General features: G+C 54.4%; 1 protein-coding gene across 1 annotated transcript in view; it reads right to left on the reverse strand.

Annotated features, from left to right (window-relative positions):
- Positions 1-3,585: 3,585 nt before the first annotated feature.
- Positions 3,586-23,799, reverse strand: part of PTK7 (protein tyrosine kinase 7 (inactive)) — a gene marked incomplete at its 5' end in the record, with an annotated part of 41,863 nt that continues 21,649 nt past the window's right edge. Inside the window, 19 exons of the mRNA XM_084261110.1 lie at positions 3,586-4,441; positions 4,644-4,822; positions 4,901-5,052; positions 5,133-5,213; positions 5,771-6,003; positions 6,154-6,309; positions 11,402-11,605; positions 11,898-12,025; positions 12,365-12,515; positions 12,753-12,902; positions 13,077-13,196; positions 13,320-13,455; positions 13,868-14,001; positions 14,228-14,494; positions 14,754-14,884; positions 15,896-16,043; positions 16,223-16,413; positions 16,864-16,966; positions 17,515-17,808. Coding sequence (XP_084117236.1) covers positions 4,281-4,441; positions 4,644-4,822; positions 4,901-5,052; positions 5,133-5,213; positions 5,771-6,003; positions 6,154-6,309; positions 11,402-11,605; positions 11,898-12,025; positions 12,365-12,515; positions 12,753-12,902; positions 13,077-13,196; positions 13,320-13,455; positions 13,868-14,001; positions 14,228-14,494; positions 14,754-14,884; positions 15,896-16,043; positions 16,223-16,413; positions 16,864-16,966; positions 17,515-17,808 — 3,119 coding nt within the window. The 3' untranslated portion in view covers positions 3,586-4,280. The remainder of the gene's footprint in view (positions 4,442-4,643; positions 4,823-4,900; positions 5,053-5,132; positions 5,214-5,770; positions 6,004-6,153; positions 6,310-11,401; positions 11,606-11,897; positions 12,026-12,364; positions 12,516-12,752; positions 12,903-13,076; positions 13,197-13,319; positions 13,456-13,867; positions 14,002-14,227; positions 14,495-14,753; positions 14,885-15,895; positions 16,044-16,222; positions 16,414-16,863; positions 16,967-17,514; positions 17,809-23,799) is intronic.

The raw sequence follows: 23,799 nt of genomic DNA on the forward strand, positions 1-23,799 counted from the left end.
CGCTCAGACCCAAAGCTGTGATGGGTTCCACCTTGTTACTGTTGTTACTTCAGATGCTTTTTTTGATTGCTACTGAGTACAGGCAGATGCTGTTTTCTAACAGCCAGATCTCTTCTAGGAGCAGCAACAACTAGAATGAAGGTACTGCTGCTCATGTAAGATGAAGCCAAGGCCTCTCTTAACGTACTTGTTTTGGTCAGAAGAGGGTATGTCTGCCCTTTGTATACGCTACCAGGGAACAGCACAAGCCGGGCTGCTCCATGGTGGGTGACTAGCCAGTATCTAAGGGTGACCCCACATCCTCCCTAGCAAGTACAGTCCCACAGTACCTGAGCAGAGCAGAAATGGGTGTTGGAAAGAGGGTCCATCTTCAGAGCAAACAACGAACCAAGCCACCCAGTCAGGAGGTAAGGCCAACACCAGGCCTCCACAACAAGGCTACAAAGCATGCCTAGAAAACAAGGCTAGAGGCAAAGGCCTAAGTGGGACCAGCTACAAGGTTGCTCAAAACAACACTAAAGGCCCCTCCTCACCCGGGCTGGAGCTTAAATGCAGCTTGAAAAGGTGGGAGGTCCCAGGTGAGGCCATTTAGGACAGTTAAGACCCATTAGCTCCCCTCCAGGTGCTATGCACCTAAGAGTCAGGGGCAGTAGATGAAATCAGAGCAAACAAAATAAGTATTTCTTCAAGTATTTTTTCACCAAGGGCTGTTGGAAATGCCTGGTGTGGAGGTCCTTGTTAGGACCTAGCAGTTGTTGGCTGGGACAGAACATACCCACTTGCTATTCTCTTACACTGTTCAGTAAATGTTCCATTTTGTCCACGGATGGTGGCCCACTAGATAGACCTTTGCTCGTGATGAAGCTGTGCTGTTCTTTCTGTCCCTGGACACCACAGGTTGTTTTTCCTTCCCAAGTTTTTGGTTTTGGTTTGTTTGTTGTTGGTTTTTTTTTAAGATGTTCCTTTAGTTTGGACTGAGGCAATCGGATCCCACCTCTGTCAACTGTCCAAGTCCTCTCATTCTCCTGCAAGGGCTCTGTTTCCCTGGTCTCCTCCACCATGTTTCGCTAGGACTCTATTTGCTCAGCTTGCTGTTTCCAATTAGTTTGCCCAACATCTATCCCATCTGCAAGGATGCAGAACTTTTTCATGACATCACTCCCAAAAATAAACAATCCCAGCCCCCATCTTTCTGCACCCTTTGGGTCTGGAGTTTGTCCTCGCTCTGGTGCCTTTCCATTTGGGTGCTTCCTTGTAGTCACAAGTACATGGTAAATAGGCACTTGAGTCCCCAGGGTGTGTTGAGGTAAAGCTGAGCACCCTGTCCTAACACTCCTTGCAGACCCAGTCTGCTGCAGCTGTGTCTTTTACCCCCAGTAGGCTGAGATACCCACATGCATGAAGCTGGCAGAGCAAGGGTGTCACTCCAGCAGTCCTTGGCATGTCTATTCTTTAGCATCACAGAGATGCTGCTTGGCATGGCCACCACACAGGATGGTGCCTGGCTCCACCTCCAGCCCATCCAGGAGCATTTTGAGCAAGCAGAGCAATAACCCAGCGACTCTGCCCATCATGCCCAACACGGGGCAGTGAAGTGGGAGGACAAGGTATCATTCACTGTGTCCAATGTGCAGGCTGGCCCTGGCCTGGGGCAGAGACTCAAGTCACTTGCTGGTATCTCAGCTGATGTTGTACAACTGCCCTTACCTATCCTGCATCTCCCAGCCTCTGAAGAAAAACAGTGACCAGGATGGTCTAGGTAACTGCTGCTGAGGGACCAGGTGAGGTGCCACAGCGTAGAAATGTTAGTCAGCTAGAAGTACTGAGTGACATGATCCATCCACAAGCGCACAAGGAAGCAACTGCAGATGCAGCTGGGAGTATTGGTGGGGCAAGAGGTAAGGTATACCACAGGGGTCACAGGCAAGATGACACACACTCCTCAGCGACTCAGCTGCGGCTGTCAGCCCACAGCACGCAGCCATCCTACCTGAGATGCAGGGCAGCAGGCAGGGAATTCTACGGGAAGGGAATAGATGGGAGAGATGGGACAGAAGGAGCAGCAAGCACATGTGAGAGGTCATCTGCAAGTTGGAGAGCATGCGTGCAGCAGTGCTGCAGCACTCACACACTTCCAAGAGTTGCATACACACTGGGAAGGACTGGGAGGAGTGGTAAGAGGGATGTGGGGAAAGAGAAGGCACACCTGGAGAGCTCTGCCCAAAACAGCTCCTTGCAGTGTGTGCAATGGCATAGGCTGCGGCCAGGCCTTCTGGAGAAGGATCATGGAGGCAGCAAGGATTCAAGGTGGTGATAAATTGCTGCTAAGCCCACTATACAAAGGAGCACCAGGTCTAGGGGAGACTCCACAGCTCCCAGCTGCAAGATGCAAATGTCAGGAAAGACAAATACATGGTAACTTTGTGCTGCTTGCACCCAAACCCAGCTGACCCCTCTTCCCTGGACCAAATCTGAACTTAGACCAGCTAGTGTATTCCAAGAATTGGGCCCTCTTCACCCTCCAGCATCTCCATGGCCTTGCTGGGGTAGCAGAGGTGGGAAGGGGATCTTGGACATTTCTGCTTAAAGCAGAGCTGACTAGATTGGGTTGCTCAGGATTCTGAATTGATCCTGGGTTGAGTATCTCTGGTAACGGAGGTCCCACAGCTTCTCTGGGGCTGTCTCAGACCTCTACCACCCTTGGAGGGAAAGCTTATTTTTTTTAAACATCTAGTATGAATTTCCCATGTGAAGCTTGTTGTCCATCACTTCAAGCTCAGTCCCAGTAGGCCTCCAAGAGCTCAGCTCTTTCTCTGTAACCCCCCAAGGGTGAGCTGTGCAGCAGGAAAACCCCCTGGCCTGCAGCTTGGTCAAACCCAGGGTCCCATTCTGCCTCCCAGGCCCCTACCCTGGGAGGGCTTGGCTCAAGTTCACAGACTGGAGACTGGAGGTTCTTGTGCATCATCTGCTCATCCTCCCTGCCGCCAGGACCCTGCCCTTGCCCAGGGTGGCTTGCACAGGGATCCACATGACAGCAGAAGTCCTCCAATAATCCCAATCAGGTTTGGCCCTGCCAGCTCCTCAGTCCTGTAAGCAGCAGCAGCAACCGAGACCTCCTGAGTGAAACCACCACCACCACTCTGCAGCTGGCTGCAGAGCTGCCCAGGCCACAGGACTGGGTGCACAAACCCAATTACAAAGGATAAAAGTTGCTACCAAAGCCTGGACACCTGAAGGGGGGGGGAGGGCTGTCAACATGCCCATAAGTGCTTGCTTCTGGGGAGCCCAAGAGGGACATTTTCCTCTCGAAACACGTGAAACTCTTGGGAGAGCAACCCAGGACTGCTCCAAGATAGATTAAGTGCTGAGGCAAAGTGCTCCCTCAGGGCATGAAATGGTATCTCCCCGACCCAGCAGAAAAGGGGGCAAAAGGGTTAGATGTGAAAAGACAGATGCTGAAGGAACAAGCCCCCAATGTTTCCCAGGAACCATGTGGAAGAAAACAGCCAAGCAGACATCTGACAGCAATGTTTTACAAAGACCAGAAAAACAAACCAAACCAAAACAAAAAAAAAAAGCCTTCTTTATTGTGAGCAGCACATAAAAACCCAACAAAACCCAACCCTTCTTGGCTGCGGTACCCTCTGGCTCAAGCAAACAAACTAATCCATTCTAGGCTGCATTCCAGTAACAGAAATACTATGGTAGGGAGGAGTCAGCGCTCTGGAAGAGGAAGAGGGAGAGAGGGGGCACTGCCCAGAGTCGTAAAAAAAAAAAAATAGGCACGAGGGAAGTTGGGAAAGGTAGTGAGCTCCTTCATATGCCAGGCACTTTGTGTTCCTGCTGGCTGGCCTGTACCTGTGGTGCGCAGGGGATGCAGGCATGCCTAGCACAGACGGACAGAGAGGGAGAGAGAGGCTGGGCCAGGCCAGCAGATATGCACATGGCAAGTGGAGACAAGAGAGCCTGGTGCTGGAGCCCAACTCTTGCCGCATGGAGTGATGCTCCATCCACGCCAGCAGCCCGCTGAGCAGGCACCGGGCTGGGTAGGCAGAGAGCAAGAGGCAGCAAGGGCTGTCTTTTAGGACCTGGGGAGGAGTGGGGTGGGGGCTGGGGTACACTGGCTTGTGCTTTGAGTCCAGCAGCTGCTGGTGCCAAGCTGCTCACTGGCGCATTGAGGTTGGGCTCAGCAAGGGGCCGCAGGAGTGCCGGGGGCTCCCCGGGCACCTACAAACCCCAGTCCACCCCGCTGCGTCCTTCCCCAGCAAAAGCTGGGATGCTCAGGCTTTGCTGTCAGCTGGGCTGTCCCCAAGGGCGGCGGCAAGCTCGCTGAAAGAGGGTCGATCCTTTGGGCTGGGGGCCCAGCAGCGCTGCATCAGCTTGTCGAGGCGGGAAGGGCAGCCCTCGGGGTGTGGGAGCTTCGTCTTTCCTGACTGTAGACCTGGTGAGAAAGCAAAGTCCAAAGGGCCATTGGGAAGAGGTGTGATGCTCTCTGCAGGGTGCAGAGGGCAGCATCCCTCCCCACACAGGCTGGCACAGCTTTCCCACCAGACCAGCACCGTGTCAAGAGGGGGATACATCACACAGCCCCTGCCGGACCTCTCCACCACAGGAAAAGGGACAGCACAAGGCGCTCCACGTACCTGCTAGGACCTCATCATCTGCCAGTGAGGTGTAGGGCATCTCCCCGTGCGTGAAGACCTCCCACATGAGCACACCAAAGGACCAGACGTCTGACTTAGTGGAGAACTCATCCTCCAGCACAGCTTCCGGAGGCATCCAGCGCAGCGGGATCCAGGCCTGGCGGAAGTGGTAGTACTCGCTGCAGGTGGGACAGGCAGGCAATGAGACCAGAGCCATCCCATCCCCTTCCCGTTCCCCAGCCCGGCCCCCAGCCGACCTGTTGTATACGTCCTTGCTGAGGCTCAGGGATGAGACCTTGACCTGGCGCTGGGCACTGACCAGACAGTTCCTGGCTGCCAAGTCCCGGTGCACGAACCTGCCGTTGGAGAGATGCTCCATGCCCAGGGCCACCTGTGTGCAGACAGACACCTGATCCCAGAGAGATGTCAGCACTGGCTGCCCTCCTCAGGGTCCCCAGCACTACAGCACTTCCAAAACTGCACTATCACCTTATGCTTGGTGGTGAGAGGCTGTGGCTTCAGCGACTCATCTTTGCTCTTGGAGATCCTCAAGAACTGCTTCAGGTCCCCCTGTGAGACAGAGAACAACTCAGAGGCAGCACCTCTCTCTCCTGCCAGTCACGCTGGTCCCTGCAGTGCCACTGGCAGGACCTCTAGGAGCACCACAGATCCTTATCTCCTGGGCTATACTCCCCACCTGTCCTCCTGGTCTCTACCCTGTAGAGCAAGCCACTATCTCACTTGTGGGCCTCAACTGGCTAAGATCAGAGCAAGCAGGCCTGAGGTTTATCATGCCCCAGTTGATTTCTTTCCCATGAACTGGAGTTCCCATAGCAGCCCTTAGCATTCACAGACATTCTGAAGCACGGAGTCCCACAGGTCAACTTACTCAGGTGAGTCCTGGACATAAACCAGACATCGGGAGGATGTGGAATAGGACAAAAATCACCTTCAGGTCTTGCAGGAGACCTCCATTCCCCTCGGGAATCCTCCACATCTTGGAAACAGTTGTAAGCTCAGCCTAGTCTCCCTACACCTTGCTCACCCTTGTGCGGCCAGCGAGGACCATGCCACACGTGCAGGCCCCATGCCCATTGTCCACCCTGCACTGCTGGCAGAGCCCTTACCAAATCCACATACTCCAGGACCATGTAGTGTGGCTCTGCCTCACGGCACAGCCCCAAAAGCCGCACCACATTGGCGTGGTTCAGCTTGCCAAACATCTCTGCCTCTCGCCGGAAATCCAGCTGCAGCTGCTCATCCCTTGTCTGAAGGCTCTTCACCAGGACCAGAGCTTCACCCTCACCATCCTCTGCACCTTTTGCCTTGGCCAGGAACACTTCACCAAACTCCCCCCTGCCTGGAAGAGTAGAACAGCACATGGAAGATAGGACAGCACATGTATCTGACAGCCCAGTGGCTGTATCCCAGCACACCCACTCTTCTGGCTAGGATATGCTGGGGTTTCAGCCACAGGTTTCCTGATGGAGCAGGATTAGGCCCAGCATACCCAGGGTTGTGATTGTCTGCAGGTTGGAACGTGGAAAGTGCATCTTGTCAGAAGCACTATGCCGCTTGCTGGCCCCAGAGCTGCTGCCCAGGTTGGTCAAGGCCACTTCTTCCTGGATCTCTGCTGTCATCTGCCCGTTCTGCAGCAAAGCACCACCTGCAAGGGAGGCACCAGTGGTGTTAGCATCCTGCCAGGCTGTGCAGAGAATGTCGTGCTGGGGACCGGCCCTCGCTGTGCCTGACACTCTGAGCATTCACAACTGGGGCCAGGCGCCCCAGCTTGGTGTCTAGACCCCGGAAATAGAAGGGCCTCACACAGTCCTTCCCTCTGGGCTCACATCCAGCCCCATCTCCGCCAGCCGTGCAGCAAACCCTTGAAATCAGATGCTGAGCAATGGCTTTGGTCCCAGAGTCAACCAGCCCCATCTGGCCTTGTCCATCCCATGCCACTCAGTCATCCCAAAGGGGTGGCTACATCCGAACTGCCATTGACAAAACTCTGCGAACAGCAGTGGGAGACTGTATGTGTGAGGTGGAGAGAGAGCAGAGGGGGACCCCTGCTCACTGTAACCACAGGGTCTTGATGCCCAAGAGACTCTCAAGTCTACCTGGCACCAGCTGCTGCAGCCTGACATCCCCCCAGCTCCTGCTCCCTTCTCTGCAACCCAGCAATGCTCGTGTCCTTGGTGATCCTGAGTGCCTCAGACCAGATCAGCATGGAGTTTCTTCTACTGCCTGGGCTAAAGCAGTGCTAGGGAACACTGTCCTGGCCAGGCCAGCCTTCTGCTCAGGAACACTAGAAATTTCCCTGGCACAAACACAGAAGCCAGCAAACAGGACGAAACGTTACTGCCTTAAGAAAGCAGAGAACGCTGCACTTCATGGGCAGCTTGTAGGGGAGAAGCTGTGTAGACAGAAAGCCTTGTTTTGAAATGTATTTAGTGCTTGGCACTAGGAAGCAGTACTTTGCTTATGCTGAAGGCAAGAGTTTGAATGTGAAGTGGGGCACAGCACTGAGCTAAGGTGGCTAACACGTGTGCAGCATCACCCTGCATGAAGACCAGGAGCAAGCATTAAGAGAACACCTGGCCACTCAAAAGGATTTAATCACAAAACTAAGACTTGAATCAAGATGAGGTAGAACTTGAGAAGATCTCCTTGAGAGTAGCCCTGCTGAGGACTTGGGGATTGTGGTGGATGAGAAAGTTAACATGAGCCAGCAGTGCGCTCTTGCAGCTCGCAAGGCCAGTGGTATCCTGGGCTCCATCAGGAGAGGGGTGGCCAGCAAGGACAGGGAGCTGATTGTCCCTCTCTACTCTGTCCTTGTGAGGCCCCACCTGGAGTCCTGTGTCCAGACAAGGGGCCCCCAATACAAGAAAGATGTGGAACTGTTGGAGAGGGTTCAGAGGAGGCCACAAGGATGATCTGAAGGCTGGAGCACCTCCCCTACAAAGAGAGCCTGAAGGAACTGGGCTTGTTCAGCCTGAAGAACAGGAGGGGAATCAACTTTTTAGAAGGGTAGACAATGGCAGGACAGGGGGGAATGGATTAAAGCTGAAGGAGGGAAGGTTTGGATTAGGGGGAAGTTTTTTACAGAGAGAGTGGTGAGGTGCTGGAACAGGCTGCCCAGAGAGGTGGTGGATGCCCCATCCCTGGAGGTGTTCAAGGTCAGGTTGGATGGGGCCCTGGGGAACCTTGTGTAGATCCAGACCTGGAGGTTGGTGGCCCTGTCTGTGGCAGGGGGGTTGGAACTCTCTGATCCTTGGGGTCCTTTCCAACCCAGAACATTCTATGATTCTATAATTCCCAACAGGAGACCCACTGCTCATCATTTCCATCAACAGGTATTGCACAGCACCCTGTGTACACGCATGCTCACAGTGCATGCACACAAGGGAGGTACCAGCCCACCAGCACATCCTGAGCAGGTCTGGTCACGAGGCTAGGGACCATGGCTTTGTCATAGGTGGGCTTGGAGCTGAGAAGACTGAGATGTTAACTTAAGAGCTGCAGCTACTGACGGCTGTTATCTCTCACATGCCGGAGTAACATTTGCAGAAGACCACAGTGAAAAAAAACACCACCTACCCCATAAATCAAAGCTGTGAGCTACTTAACACTCTCCCTGGTTTTATGCTAATTATTAGCAAAACCATTTGGTCCTGTGCTGTCTGCACTCATGACTGATAGCGTCTCAAGACTACCAGCTTGGAGCCAAGAGGCTAATACAGGACGACCGCTGCCACCGTGCCAAGAAAAGACTGAAGGCCGCAGAGCGAGCGCGCTGCCACTGAGAGACAGCACCAGCAGGCAGCAATGACAGACACTTCTGAGGACAGACAGCCCCACATTTCACACAGCTTTGACAAGACAGTCAAAGGGGCCCAGAAAAATGAACAGGAAGTTTCTCTGGTGTATCCAGTGGCGAACCAAGTGCAGAGGAGCTGCCTGTTTTGCCCACCTGCCTGCGACACCCGAGCGTCTCCTGGAGAGAGACGCGCAAGCCACGCTGCCCGAGAGAAATCGGCACGTGCCAACGCAGAAATCAAATGCTCCCCTCAGTCCTCAGAGCCGTCAGCCTCCCCAAATGCTACGCCTGTGTTCATCCAAAAAAAGCAGCAGAGTCAGAGAGGGACACTGAGAGCAGGCACCCTTCTTACAGAGGATGTGGCCCACCAAGGACGTGACCTTGGAAGGTGACTGACTTGTTAGAAGCGCATGGATCCATAGGAAGGATTTACTGCAAATCCACAGGAAAGTCAAATCTGTCTGGATCCTGAGGACACTGGAAAAATCAGCTGGTGGACAGCCAGGGAGTCTCTGTCATCAGGTAGGTGCTGAGATACTATAGGTCACCCAGCTAAAGGAGGACAGCATTGAAAGGAGGAAAAGAGCCGTTATCTTTGAAGATCATGGCAAAGGGGTTGACTCCGCTGGAACTGACAGCGAACACAAACCACTTCACCAGAGAGGCCATCACAGAATCACTAGGTTGGAAAAGACCTTTAAGATCATCAAGTCCAACCATACCTGTCCTCTATTAAAGTGTATCTCCAAGTACCTCATCTACCCGTCTTTTAAACACAACCAGGGAAGGTGACTCAACCCCCTCCCTGGGCAGCCTGCTCCACGTCCTGACAACTCTTTCAGTGAAGAATCTTTTCCGTAATGTCTAACCTGTACCTGCCCTGGGGTACAGCTTGAGGCCATTCCCCCTCTTCCTATTGCCTGTCACCTGGCTGAAGAGACCATCGCCCACCTCTCTACAACCTCCCTTCAGGTAGTTGTAGGTGGTGATAAGGTCTCCCCTCAGCCTCCTCTTCTCCAGACTAAACATCCCCAGCTCCCTCAGCCGCTCCTCATACGATTTGCCCTCCAGCCCCTTCACCAGCCTGGTTGCCCTTCTCTGGACTTGCTCAAGGACCTCGATGTCCTTCTTGTAGTGAGGAGCCCAGAACTGGACATAGCACTCAAGGTGCGGCCTCACCAATGCTGAGTACAGGGGCAAGTACCAAAGTACTACAGAAGTACCAAAAAGGGAGTGCAGACAGCTGGGAGTCTGGGTCTGCTTGTAGCAGCGATGATGCACCTGACAGCTAAACTGCTTCCAAATGAAAGGGATAAGAAGAGGCAAATTATGGCAGAATCAAAAGGTAATAAAGGTAGGCCAAAAAAACCCCTGAGATCACCTAAAGAAAGGTTAAAACAAATCCTTTCCTAGGAAGAGGATGTTGGCAGAGCCTGTTGGCACAGGTGGGCTGCCTGCAAGGGAATAGCTCACAGTGGCGACAGCCACAGAGCACAAAGCTACAGAGATGCTCCTACATTCCTGCTCCCACAAGGCTCCCCACAGCCAAACTTCTCTTCTGGAGGTTTGTCTCTGTCCAAAAATACCAAAACAAGTGTCAAAACAGGAGACAAAACCAACGGTGTCATTTTGCTCACAGCAATCCCCACATGGTCAGGACATGGCTGCGTGCTGGAGAACTGGGAGGGGGAAGCACCAAACCTGCATTTATCAAGGTGTGTGGGAAAACACAGGGAATTTTAAGGGCAGAAATTTTAAGTGTACCCCATCGCTTACAGGTCCTCACTGGTTATCAGTGATGCAATGACAACCATGATGTCAGGAAAAAGAGCCAAAGCAGCTTTTGAAGACGAAAACAATGCCCCAGAGATCTGGGTTCACTGAAGGAGTCATGTAGCCCATGCCCAGTTTAGTCTATTTTCAGGGTTCTCGCTGGGTCTTACGGAAAGAGCTGTTAAAAAGCAGTTCAGTTGCCACAGGACAGGAGGGAATATCCCCCAGTGGACACACAGAAGCTAGGAACCAGGGCAGGACAACATGCTGCCAGCGTGGAAGGGGCACTGCTGGCAGCTCTTTGCCAAAGCCACGGACTTGGCTAGCAGCAAAGGTACAGGCCTGAGGAGAGAAACCCCCATATCCCACCCACAGCGGTGGGCTCAGCCCTGAGCTGCCTGCCTTCTCTCCAGCGTGAGCTCTGTGGACAGGGAACTGGAAGCAGTGGCATGGCTGGGAAGAGGACACAGCACTGACTTGTCACTCTGCAAAGCTGGATGCACAACGTCCTGTCTGGGGCTCCCCACCTCAGAAAGGCACCAGCGCAACCAGAAAAAGGCACCCACAGGGACAATCATACAGAAGAGCTGCTTGTTCCTGTGCAGAGCTGAGAGGCGACAAGCTTGAAAAGCAGAGAGAGAGTTTTTAGATAACCTGTTATGCTCCAGAAGTCCTTGTTGGAGGATGCTGTAGATGCTCAAAGCTCGTATGGGTTTCAGAGGTAACAGGGTGAGTTCACAGCAGAGGTCAGGGCTGTTCAGTGAAAAGTCTTCCCTCCAGCACCAGGAGCTGGTGAACTGTGATTTGAACAGGCCGGCAGAACACTACAATTTCATTACACTGCAATAAGGACACTCCCCTCCCCTTGGCAGAGGGCATGTGGGATGCTGTGTAGGGCTGCTGGAAAGCAGGAGTGATACACAACTCAAGAGTTGCAGCTGCAGAGATGGGCACAACGTAGGGCTGGGAGGCAGGTTTCACACTAAATTGCCTATTTCTCACCTGGAAGCAGGTCTCTGACTCTGGCTGTAGCCAAAATCAAGAGCAAGAGACTCCAAGGGTAAGGAGGAGCCCCCTGTTGCCTGGGAGCTTTGTGTCCCTCAGACCTTGGAGCTGAGGGGTAAAGGGCTGACAGTGAAGCCCTCATGCCCCAGCGTGCTGGCCTCACCATTCAGACACTCCATTTCAGGCTCCTCGCCCTCTGGGTGTTTCTTCAGCCTCTTAGCCTTTCTCCGCTTCTTACAGTAGAACATCAGCCCCAGGACGATAATAATGTAGGCAACAGCTGCCCCCACGGAAAGCCCAATGGTCTGGATCATCTTGTAGGGTGTGTGGCTGGCAGGTCCCTCATCCTCTTCTGCTGCCGGCTTGTCTGTGAGGCAGAGAGTACAGAACCCATGAGGGGTTTGGGGTATTTCCCAAATCCTGCTCAAGAACGTGCTGGAGGAACGAGAAAAGCCCCCTACCCCCACTCCTGTGGCCACTCTGTCCAGCCACAGAAGGCTGGGTGCAGCCCCCAGCGCTGCATCCTGACAAGGGATGCTGCCCTGATTCCCTGGCAGCCCTGACCTGACACGCAGCGCCCAGCAGCGGGGCCAGAAGCAGGGCCTAGAGCTGCTGGGGATAGCAGGAGGCCATGTCCTGACACCGGGCACCTCCCTTACCCACAACGTATAGGAAGGCCTCGCGGTGCTTGATGTTGCAGCTGTTGCCGGCGATACAGGTGTATTTTCCAGAGTCCTCGGTGGTGACGTCGTAAATCACCAGGGAGCCATTGGGCATGATCTGAATCCTGTCAATCACACAGAGCCCTTTGCAAGAACCGGAGGGGCGGAGGCACCTGCAGCCCCACTCCCCAAGGCCACCTCAGCCCCATGTCCCCGCTGCAATCATTCTGTATTTCAGGCTGTACAATGCTCAAGAACAAATGGCTGCAGCTCAACTGCAGCTTGGGAGGCTGTGGCAGAAGGAGTAACCCTGGAGCCAGGAGAGTTCAGGTCCTGGGACATGAGACAACTGACCGTGTGTCCCCAAGCTGGGAACACAAGACCACACCGCTGCCACCCACATTGGGCAGACACGGGGACAGCCAGGCTGCCCCACATGTCAGTTTGGAATGAGGGCTGTGTACCTGGGTAGGAGCTTTCCGGGATCCAAAATCTTGTCCTTCCCTTTCCACTGGATGTGTGGCACAGGGTCCCCCTCTGCCTGGCACTGGAACATGGCCGTGTGCCCCTGATACACCGTCGTGGGCTCTGGCTCTAGCTTGAAGGTGACGTAAACTAAAGGCAGAGAGATCAACATGAATGCTGGCAGCTCCTGGGAATGGTGCTGGGCTCCCACGAAGGAGCAGGGCCAACACCAGCATGGTGGCACATGCCCTCTCGGGCTCTACGCAGAGCGCTGACAAACCAGACACTCAAGTGCCACGAGTCAGAGCTCCGCAGGGACACTGCCAGTTGGTTGTCACCCAGACAAGGCCAGCACAGCAGGAAACCTGCCTGTCACACAGCCCTCACCTGCTACGACGAGCTGCACGGTGGCCCGGATCTCGCCCTGCGGGCTGTTGGAGGCAATGCACGTGTAGTTCCCCGAGTCACTCCTGCTCACTTTGTGGAAGGACAAGATGCCAGCGTTGTGGCTGACATGGGATGGCAGGCTGCTCCCATCTGCAGGGGACAAGAAAAGGGATGGATGCAGCAGTCATGCGTGAGGCACATGGTGGCTTCCCAGCCACCCACAGTTCCACTGCCTCACCCATGTCGGAGGTGGGCCAACGCAAAGTTCCTGGGGGCCCAAGTCAGAAACAGACAGAATTCAAGTCCCCTCCTCGCCCCCCTGACCTGTTTTAGTCCACTGGATGGTGGGTTTTTCCCGGCCAGTGGCTGAGCAGGACACTGTAACCTCCTTATCAAACTCCATGCACTGCAGCGGCTGCGGTGGCGGGGTGAACTTCAGCTTCTCTGCAAGAGACAGACGTGTAGTTAGGGTTCCCCCAGCCGCAGGGGTGTCATGCCTGCACCCCACCAAGCAAAAGAGCTCCCCCCCCACCCCAAGGAGAGGATGTGGCATGTTTGACAGCCTACCTAGCACATGCACCCGTGCGTATCCCTCGATGCTGCCTGCTGGAGTGCTGCTCACGCACTTGTACATGGTCCCATCGTACACCTCCACGTTGTTGATGCGCAGGGTCCCGTTCTCCGAGATCTCAAACCGTGAGTCCTGCCCAGAGGGAAGGAACGGGGCAGAAATGACATTGTCACCAGCTCTGGGCTCAGACCTTGCATGTGGCACTCCTGATGCTCCCTGTGCCCACACCACGCCTCAGATAGACAAAGCCTTGCTGAGGCCCACATGGAGAACTGACAAAAACTGCAGTGACATCTCTCTGAGGGGCATCTCTCTTGTCACTGCACCAAAAAAGGATAGGGCTGGCTGCCAGCCAGGTGGCAAGTGACAGCCAGTTGTGCACCCATACACCAGTAGGATGGTAGGATGGAACATGGCCAAAGTGGAGGCAATAGGGATACTGGGCCTGGCAGCAAAGTGAGAAACAACAGCAGTAGAGGAAGGAGATGAACAGGTGCCCAGCAGAAGCACCCATGAGTGTCAGGGGCTCACCCCATCACCTCACCTCAGAGATGGAGACACCGTTGCGGTACCAGGTGACAGTGGGTTTCAGGGAGGCCTTGCTGAGACAGTGTAAGTATCCCGGCTTGCTCTCCTCCAGCTGGCTGTCCTTGGGCATCTCCACCCACTTGGGTACCGCTGGGCACAGAGTTACACAGGGGTTACAAAGTGCCGCTTACCACCCCTCTGGCTGGCACCAGCGCAGACCAGACAGGCAGCATGTAGCAGCCATGGGGCCCTGCAGCCCAGCCATGAGAGACATGCTTCTCTGTCAGTGAGGTGATGCGCCATGCCACCCCGGCTCACCCCAACCCCCTATCCAGCCCCTTTCCCCGCTCCCAGCCCTTCTCCAAAAGCTGCCTACTAGCCACAGTGATGCTCAGCTCCTGTTTCTTCTCTCCAGCTTTGTTGGCAGCATGGCATGTGTAGGTCCCCGCGTCCATCTCGGTAATAGTGGTGAAAACAAGCTGCTCTCCTTCTTGGTGCACCCTGCCAGTAGTGGGAACTCGTTCCTGGTTCCTCTCCCACCAGACCTGGGGTGTGGGTATGCCTCGTGGGGCAGTACAGGCAACCCGGTGCCCCTGGTTTGCCGTCAACACCTTCGGGAAGAAGGGTGCCATTTCTTCGATCTCTGAGAGAAGCAATGGAAAAGCAGGGTTCAAACAGGGCAGGAACATGCAGCCAACCCACCAGGACCATCATCCCCAGGGGAACCACCAGCCAGGGGAGAAAGTACACAAGTAATGTTTGCTGCCCCATCCAGGCAGCGAGGATGAGCCATTTCACAGACAAACCAAGCAGTTGCCCATGTACTGACCCATCACAGCTCCAGAGCGACACTGCAGCTCTGGGACCCACTGCCCGCCCTGCCACCAGCCCCAGGACCTCACCTGCTAGCCGCAGAGTTGCCTTCAGCACAAGAGCTTTCCCCCTCTGCCCACGGCCAATGCACTTATAGACACCGGTGCTGCGAGCCCTCACCTGGGTGATCAGCAGGGAGCCGTTGGCGAACACGGTGGTCCTGGGCAGGTGGGGAGAGGCAGGGCTCAGTGGGCATCTCTGCAGGACATGGGCCAGAGCCACAGCCCCGTGATGTCCTACATGAGCCCGTGGAACCAAGAGGGAGACTTTGGGATCAGTCAAAGCTTCCCAGTGCAGGGAGGGGTGGGAGCAGCACGTATAAACAAGGAGACGTTGGGAACATGCTTCATGGAGAAAATGAACTAACAGATGTCTCTTTCTTGGAGAAGAGCTGGCCCCCACCAAAAGCTGCATCATCAAACTGTGCAAGCTCTGAAAGCTGGCACAGCCAGGAAAGGGGGTAGGGGCACAAGGTGGCGCCCAGGAGCTGCCAGGACACTGTGTCTGGCACCCAGATAGCACATCTTGCCTTGCAGAGTCTGGCTGAGACAAACCCCGGGGCCTCAAGATCACTGGCCTGGGATATGTTCTCAGCTCAGGGGATTGCCCCATGCATAGGTGCCTGGTGCTCAGAAACAGTTCCTGGCTCTGGGGATCACCATGCACTGGTATCCAGAGATGCAAGACAACCAATGGGCCCAGTGACTGCTGTGCAGATGTTGGGGGCTGGAAGGTGTCCCTGAGTCAGGGAATTACCACCTGTGGGCATCTGATACTGGGATATGTCCCTGACTCTAGGAATTGCCCTAAGTGGGTGCCTGGGGCTTAAGCTGTCCTTGGCTCCACAAAATCATCACATGCGGATGTGGGGGGCTGGGAAGACATCCCCAACTCTGGGGAATCATAATGCATGAGCATCTAGGACTGACAGTCCCACAGATTCAGTCAAGGACAAACTGCTTCCTGAGTCCTACTCAAATAAAGGTCATGCAGAAGTACCAGGGCCCTGCTAAACCCAAGCCAGCTAAGTTGAAATACCAATCCCAATGGCCAGCCTGATGGTAAATGCTTGCCCTCGAGCACAGCCAGGGCTTGACCTCTTTCTGCTGTGCCTGGCACACAGTGGCCCCTCTCCTCCCAGCCCTGCCCATATCACCGGGGTCCCTATTACTTGGATCTGTTGGTGATGGGGCTGTCTTCGAAGAGCCACTCCTGCGTGGGAGGGGGCACAGCTACAAACTGGCAGTCAAACATGGCCTCTTCGTTCTTGGTCACGATGAGGTCCTGTGGGACGATCACGGCCTGCGGAAAGCTCTCGTCTGCAATGGCAGAGAGGAGGGTGAGAAGAGCAGAGCAGCACATAATGTCCCTTCACCAGTGCTCTGGAGCAAACTCAAAAAAGAGCTGGGTGTGCCCTGTGAGCACACTGTGAGCCTGAAGGAGGCAGACATGTCACCATGACTGTAGTTAGACAGCCAGAGCAGTGGACACAACTCACCGATGATATTCAGCGTGAAGTTGTTCTGGCTGCAGACAAAGCCAACAGCACTGCGGGCACAGCAGTAGTAGATACCATTATCGTCAGGGCTGGCGCTCTGCAGGGTCAGCGTTCGCTCCTTGTTGCTGACAGAATAGGTGCTGCGACTGTCGGGGAGGGGGGTACCATCCCGAAACCACTGCCACGTCGGGCTGCAAGACAGGGGCAAGAGGGTGACTGGGTGCAGGGCACCAGCAGGGCTCCCCAGTGTGCGGAGGAGATAGCCCAGAGATGGCCCATTTCCCTGGCTCTCCGTCCCCACTGCTAGCCCCGACACAGACACAAAGCCATGAGACATGCAGCCAGGTGGACGGGACACGACTGGAAAGCAACGGAGAGTGACCGCAGCACACCAAGCAGCTCAGCGACCGGACTGTGACAGCCCGTCCTTACTGTGCTCCTCGCCACGTGGCTCTGAGGAAGCCGTTTGCCTTCTTCCCCGGTGCTCAGCCACAGGCTCAATCCTGCCTTTCGCCTTCCCTAGACTCTACTGAATCCTCACAGGAGAAAGGAGAGAGAGACAGAGAGAGAGAGAGAGAGAGAGGGGAAGAGCACGCAGCGAAGGTGCACGGGGTCTGCTCCTCGGGAGAGGCAACCCTTACCGCGGGTGGCCGTCGATGTGACACCGCAGCACCACTGTGGAGGAGGGCTGGATCTCAGCTACGCTGGCTGGCTGCTTCAGCACCACACTGCCCGTCTCAATCCCTGTGGGATCAAAGAATGTCAATACAGCTGGCCCCCTCAACCTACAGAGCCATGGTGGGTGCTGACTCAGTAATAACCAGAGCAGGCAGCAAGGGCACAACCATGCTTAGAGACACAGAAGCCATCAAGCCAGCACGGAGTAACGGGACACCCACCCTGCAACTGTCCCACTTTCCTCCATATAGCTGTTCTCTGAGGGACTTGGGTGACGGGGTGGGGGGCTGTGAAAGGACCTGCAATGCTAAGGACACACTTGGTCCAGTAATATCCCCATTCCATATATACAGATGGGGCAGGCAGCAGGAGAAAGCGTCTCCGACGGCCTTCGGAACATCAGAAGACACAAGCGGTCTGGAGGCCACGAAGGGCATGGTAACTGGAGAGGAATTCTATTTGCAAAGCTCATGCCATAGGATCCCTGTCTGACCACGTGCATTAGCAGGCAGCCTGGCAAAGCTGTTTCCAGCCTCAGGCCTTGCCAAGGGAGCGCTCTGCCCTGTCTGCAGTAGGCTGCAGCGTGTGCCTGGCCGCCTTCGCCCCACACTCACACTTGATATTGAAAGAGGCATTGGCTGTGCGGGCCTCCTCCCCAGTGAGCAAGTTCCTGGCTACACACTGGAAGTCCCCGGCATCCCGGTGCCGATCCACAGCAGCAAACTGGAGGTTGCTGCCTTCCTTGAAGCGCTGCTCGGTGTCCTGGACGGGGAGCCCATTCTGAAGCCACTCAAACTCCACATGCGCTGGCTCCTCCACCTCGCAGCGGAGGATGGCGCTGCGGCCATGCAGGGCGTCCTGGGAGTACGGTTCCTTGCTGAAAAGGATCACTGCCCGAGTCCCCACCGCTGCAAGAAGAAGGAGAGTAGGTTTAGGGCATGGAGATGGGGAGAAGGGAGCAGGTAAGAAGCGTGGGATGTTCTCAAGGGTCTCCAGACAGCCAAAACTGCCCTGTTAGGAGAAATATACCCCAAAGCACATCTGCAAAAACAATCAGATTCCAGCACAGCCACTTTGAGGTTGTCTCTCCAGCAATCACTCGGACAGGGCTGCCTGAGCAGCCAAGGGAAGCACTCTGCTCCCTGGGGCATTAAGTGGGAGCTCCTGTGACCTCCCTGCAGAGTGCCACACTTCCAGCCTGAACAGAGAGGTGTCTCACAGTGTATAAGCCAAGAAGTCAGTCACCAAAACACTGGAGAGCAAGCAGCTTCCTGGGCAGTTCAGATGTTTCTTTAGGCTCCTCTTGCCCTGTTTTTTGGAACACATCCCAAGTCCCAGCCACGCATCAAGACTGCAGTGGATCAGAAACGGCCGTAGACTGTTTCCAAGCTTTCCTCAAAGATTGTCTCCTCAGGAGCACATCTGTGTCTCACCTCCACCATCCTCAGAAATTACCCAGAAAAAGACTGTTCTGGAAAAGCAGACTGCCCATGGCAATAAAGTGAGAGGCTGATGAAGCATGGCTCGAGAGGACACAGCAGTGACACCCCAAGCTGGGGAGTCAGCCCGTTTGTAAGAGCAGAAATAAAAACATTGCAGTGGTTGACCCCAGGATCTGACAGGGACCATGGGGTGGCTCTGGAGGACGGGAAGCATCTCTCTGTGGTGGTGGAAAAGCCCAAGAATCCTCCTCCACGTGCTAACCCCCATCGGAGAGCTCAGGGTCCTGGGGACAGAGCAGCCAGGTACTGCCCGAGGGGCTGCTGAGGGACCACGCTAGTGGATCCCTAAATCTGGCCCCCAGCCAGCCATGCAGGTGTTCTGCTCTGGTTACCAGCTGGCTGCAAGAAAGCAAGCAGACAAATGGCAATTCAGTACATGTCAACTGCTGTTGGAATCTGTTCTCAGCATCATGCTCTGCAGGAAAACAGGCCAAGCCATGCAGATTTCAAGCATCTTAGAAGCATCTGCCCAAGAAGGTGAGCAAGAAAGTGGTCAAAACAGTCTGCTCTCACCACTGCAAGGAAAACGACTTCAAAAACTGATTGGCTGGACAAGTTAGGTCAACAGGATTCAAGCCCAGCTGAAGATCAGTTCCTCTCTGAAGCTTCAGCCACATCCTCCTGCCCCGTGTTTGCAGAGAGGCCTGCTAAAGGCACACAATTTGACAGGACATCTCAGCCACCCAGAGCTAAGGCAAGGGATCCCATTCTGAAGGGGAGGTTTTGAAGGGGACATCTGGATCACTGCGTTCCAGAAAACCTCAAGAGCCCTTTCCATGCTGGCAAGGCTTTGGCACCCACCACACAGTGCGAGCACCACCAAAGCCTCTCCTGCCTGCAATCACTCCTGGGCACCCCAGTGCCCGTGTGGTGGGCTTGATACATTCCCAGCACGTTCAGCCTGAACTCTCCTGCTCACAGCAACGGTGAGGCATAGACACAGGTGCTCAACCAGCACTGCTGCTCCCCAGGACGAGGGTCCAGTCTCGCAGATCAAAGTATGTGTCAGCCAGGAGCAGGAGCACTTCTGCAAACACCCTTTTTCACATAGTCCAGACAGAGACAACAAAGTCCTCCCATTGCAAAAATCATAGAAGCCTCTTCCCTAAGACACTGGGATGGAGGGCACAGCCATCCAGAGTCCAGAGGTCTTTCCTGCCTGCAGCCTTTGCAAGATGAGACTGTGGGTTCAATTCTAATTTTCAGTACAGGCAGGACAACATGGCTCTGTGGACAGGGGATGTCACAAAAGCTTGGCACAAGCTCCACACAAGAAGCAGGGATTTTACAAAGTATCAGGAAGCACTGGGATCCAGCTCCCCAGTGACACAGGAGAAACTCTTTATGACCTTATCTTCCATCCTGGGGAAAGGGACACAACCAGTTGAACTCAGCGAGATCCCTGTGATGAATGCCTCATGAGCACAAGTGCCAACGCAAACTGGGATAAATAACCAGCCATAGGCTTGTGCTTTGTTTTGACAATAGCATCCAAGGTGCAAGGGATGCACTGGCTGCACGTGCTTGGAAACCATTGTCCAAAATTAATATGAGATTTGGGCTACAAGGAAAGACTGGTGGCAGCTAGATGTGGTTTAGATATTTTGGGAAGACATCAGAACCCCAGGGCTGGACACAGCTTTAAACAGTACTCTAAACCCAGAGCAGCAGGGTCCAGTGCTCAGAGATGAGAGGTGCTGCAGTTGCCCAGAAAAGCTGTACAGCACCGGTGCAGGAAATGGCTGAGGTCACCAGAGCTCACCCATCCCCTCCACCTCACCAGGGCTTTTGGGACAGAGGCTCAGCAAGTTGTCCAAGCAGAAGGTTTACTGTCATGGGATGCCAGAGTTTGGGTAAAACCTCTGTAAAGTCAACAGACATCCCCACTTGTACTGAATGAAGAGCAAAATACCTCTGCTTGTCCCACGCACCCAGCTGGAGGAGCTCTCAGCAGAGGTGTGTGCCAGAGCCATGATCATGCATGGCTCAGTCACTGGAGGCTGCAGAACTGCCCAAGCTGGCTGGTGAGAGCTCTTGCTGCACTTGATGGAGAGCAAAGGAGACCCCTACTCAGTCCAACCGGCTGCCTTCACGTGTTTCTGCTGCAGTTTCATGAGCTAATCTGGGCTGGGCCACATTGCTACGAGCTGCTGAAAGAAGCAAAATTACTCTTTCCCTTCCTTCAGCGAGACCCACCCCCCAAAATACCCAGCGACACCAATTTTGTGGGAAGCCAGCTCAGCAAGCCCAAGCCAGTGCAGAGCTCTGCCCTGTTAACTTGCCACAGTCCTGCAAAGCCAACACCGAGCAGCAATCCCAAATGTGTGTGCTGGCAGACACCCACTCTCTGCGTATGTCTCTGACACAAGCCACTCCTGGCTTGAGAGAAAAAGAAACCTCAACACATGTTTCTGGCCTAAAACCATTTTAACTGTGGCTACAGAAAGCTTTTCAGGAAAGCTTCAGCCAGATTAGGTAAATACATCTGAAAAGACCAGTGGTGTTTTACCCAAAGGATGTTCAATTGAAATGTAACCCCCTCCTGTTGAGGCAACAGAATCACAGAATCACCTGGGTTGGAAGAGACCCTTAAGATCATTGAGTCCAACCACAGCCTAACCCACCTCTAGATCATGCCCTCAAGCACAACATCTACATGCCTTTTAAATACCTCCAGGAATGGTGACTCTACCACCTCCCTGGGTAGCCTGTCCCAATGCTTGACAACCCTTTCAGTAAAGAAATTCTTGCTGATACCTAACCTGAATCTGTCCTGGTGCAATTTCAAGCCATTTCCTCTCATCCTATTGTTCGTTACCTGAGAGAAGAGACCAACCACCCCCTCTCTACACTCTCCTTGCAGGTAGCTGTAGAGAGCAGTAAGGTCTCCCTGCTGCCTCCCTTTCTTAAGGCTAAAAAGCCTCGGCTTCCTCAGCCGCTCCTCACAGGACTTGTGCTCCAAACCCTTCACCAGCTTCATTGCCCTTAGTGAAGTCACACTGGTACCTACAGGTCCCATGGGTATCATTCCCCCACACCACAGGAGGGGACAGGCACCAGCAGCACACACAGCAATGGAGAGAACAGCCTCAGATCACATCCTGGCTCTAAGAACCTACTTATGGCAAAGACCTAAACGCAGGAACACGTACTTCACACGGAGGTATACCCCCCGCTCAAAATGTCATCCATTTAAGGAGGCAAATAGCAGGTTCCCAGGAAAACCATTCATGCTCTCACCCTGCACTGCCAGCCTGAATGTCTATCAAGTGTTAGCTCAATTCACCTTTTGAGTTTGGGATGTCCCCAGGGCTTGGCCGTTGCAGCATCCTCCAAAGGCCACAGTGGGCTGAGCACATGCTGAGCGTTTCAGGGTCACAAAAAAAAACCCCCAAAAAACCAGCAGAGCCTCATCACAGACTTCGTGAACAACATTATGAAGTTAGTGACTGCTTCTTGAAGCTCTGCAGAGCGAGTTTGCAATCCTATGAGCTTGCCAGGGCGCGAAGGGCTCTCCACATTTACAGCAAAGGAGACCCAGCCCCATGGTAGCCAACCCTCTCCATTGCTGCCACAGCACGACTGCAGCAATTTGGCAGCAGACTGCAGCACAGCCTGGGAACGGCTTTGGTTTGTGGCTGCTCTCCAGAGCTAGAAAACTGAAAGACATCATCAGCATTGTTGTTTTTATCAGCCAGAGCTGTAAGAAAATGCACCAGAAGAGTAATAAGGACCTGAGGGAGCCAGGGCAGAACTGGGGGCTTCTACCAGGAAATTGAGCCTGAAATGTTGAGGGATCCCACATCACCATCCTCACCCGGGCAGCACCAGGTTTGGTACATCCCCAGCACAGAGACACTGTAGGGCTCTTGGGGATGGAGGTGGCAGCAAACTGCCTTGTGTCCCAGTGCTCACCTCTGAGGCCGGACACTGTCCTCCCGTGCTGTGCCACAGAGATAGCTGAGCAACAGGTAACAAGCCTCATGACTACAGACCCTCACGGAGGGCTGGGCTTTGCAATCATGGAGACAATCAGAAAATGCGTGGGGGTGTCAGGACTCACCCTTGGGGGATCAGCTATCTCTAAGGCTCTATTTAGAGGTGCAGCCAATGAGAAGGTCTATGGCCACGGCGCAGACAGGCGAGATCAGGCAGTGAAAGCACCCAGCCCACCTTCTGAACTGTGCAAAGAAGCCTTTGAACACCAAGGGTGTTGCCTGCTGAGCCCTTGGCATGCCAACAAGCCCAAAGCCCTTCAGGCTGCAAGGGCAAGGGGCTGCCTTACCAGCCAGGTGTCGAGCCAGGTTTTCCATCTGTCGCTTAGCGTGTCTGTGCCAGTCCCACATGCTCACTCACCCGGGGACACTCCAGTAGCCCATCATGGCTGCAGAGTGACTGTTCAAGCTGGGGAGACCAGGCAGCATGTCTCCCGCCCCGCCTGCCAGGCCCAGTCGCCTACATCTTGAAGCAATCCAAAAAATCATTGTCTCCTTGCCTAACAACATCGCTTGGGAATGCAGCCTCAACCACAAGGCCTTCAGCTGCTGCACAGCCCCGGATCCCTGCTGCCTCCACAGCTCGCTCGCTCACCTACAGCCACGCAGGGGAACGCAACAGGCAAGCTGGCTGGCGGTGGCGTGTGCTGCAGCACGGCAGCCCCCTGCCTCCTGGGTGCGTTTGCCAGGGCTACAAGCGCCAGCAGAGCCAAAAGCACGCTGCAGTGCTCCACCTCCACAGCCCCACGGAAGATCCGTGCTCCTCTCACACCTCCAGTGCCCAGCTCCTAGGCACCTCACCAAGCTAAAAGAGCTCTGGTCAGGGGACGAAGGGGAAAAGGAAATTGTCCCTTTCACGTTGTACCCAAAAGAGCCTCGGTTACCAATCTCTTGAGACACCACAGCTGATGCAAGGATATGAGTAATCCCAAAGCTGCTTGCTACCAAACAAGGAATTAATCACATGGGAACAGGATTTGGGAGAAGGCTTTGTGCAAGTCTTGGGTTTCTTGGTTTGGAAAACAAGCCCAACATTGCAGGGCTTCTCCAGCTTGTAGCAAAGCCCCACTCCAGTCAGGCCACAGGAGCATTCTTCTGCAGACTGGCTTCCAGATGCACTTTCAGCAACAATCACCCTGGCTCACATCAGCCAGATGTGCAGGCCAGCTCCCTTAACTGCATCTGGACCAGCAGATTAGAGGAGCTGACACTCATCTGCAGTGCCCAGGGCAGTAAAGCCCAGAGCACCCAAAATGGGCTTTCTTCCTAGAGGGCAGCCAGCTGTCCTCCTCCTCTTCTCCTATGCCAAAAGGAGCCCTCAGATCTGCCCTGCTGTGCAAGAGGACACGAAAGGAATAAAACAAAGACCAATAGGTACCAGAACGCCAGGGAAGTGGCTAGC

This window comes from Gallinula chloropus, assembly GCF_964237585.1.
Source record: "Gallinula chloropus genome assembly, chromosome: 3".
NCBI lineage: Eukaryota > Metazoa > Chordata > Aves > Gruiformes > Rallidae > Gallinula > Gallinula chloropus.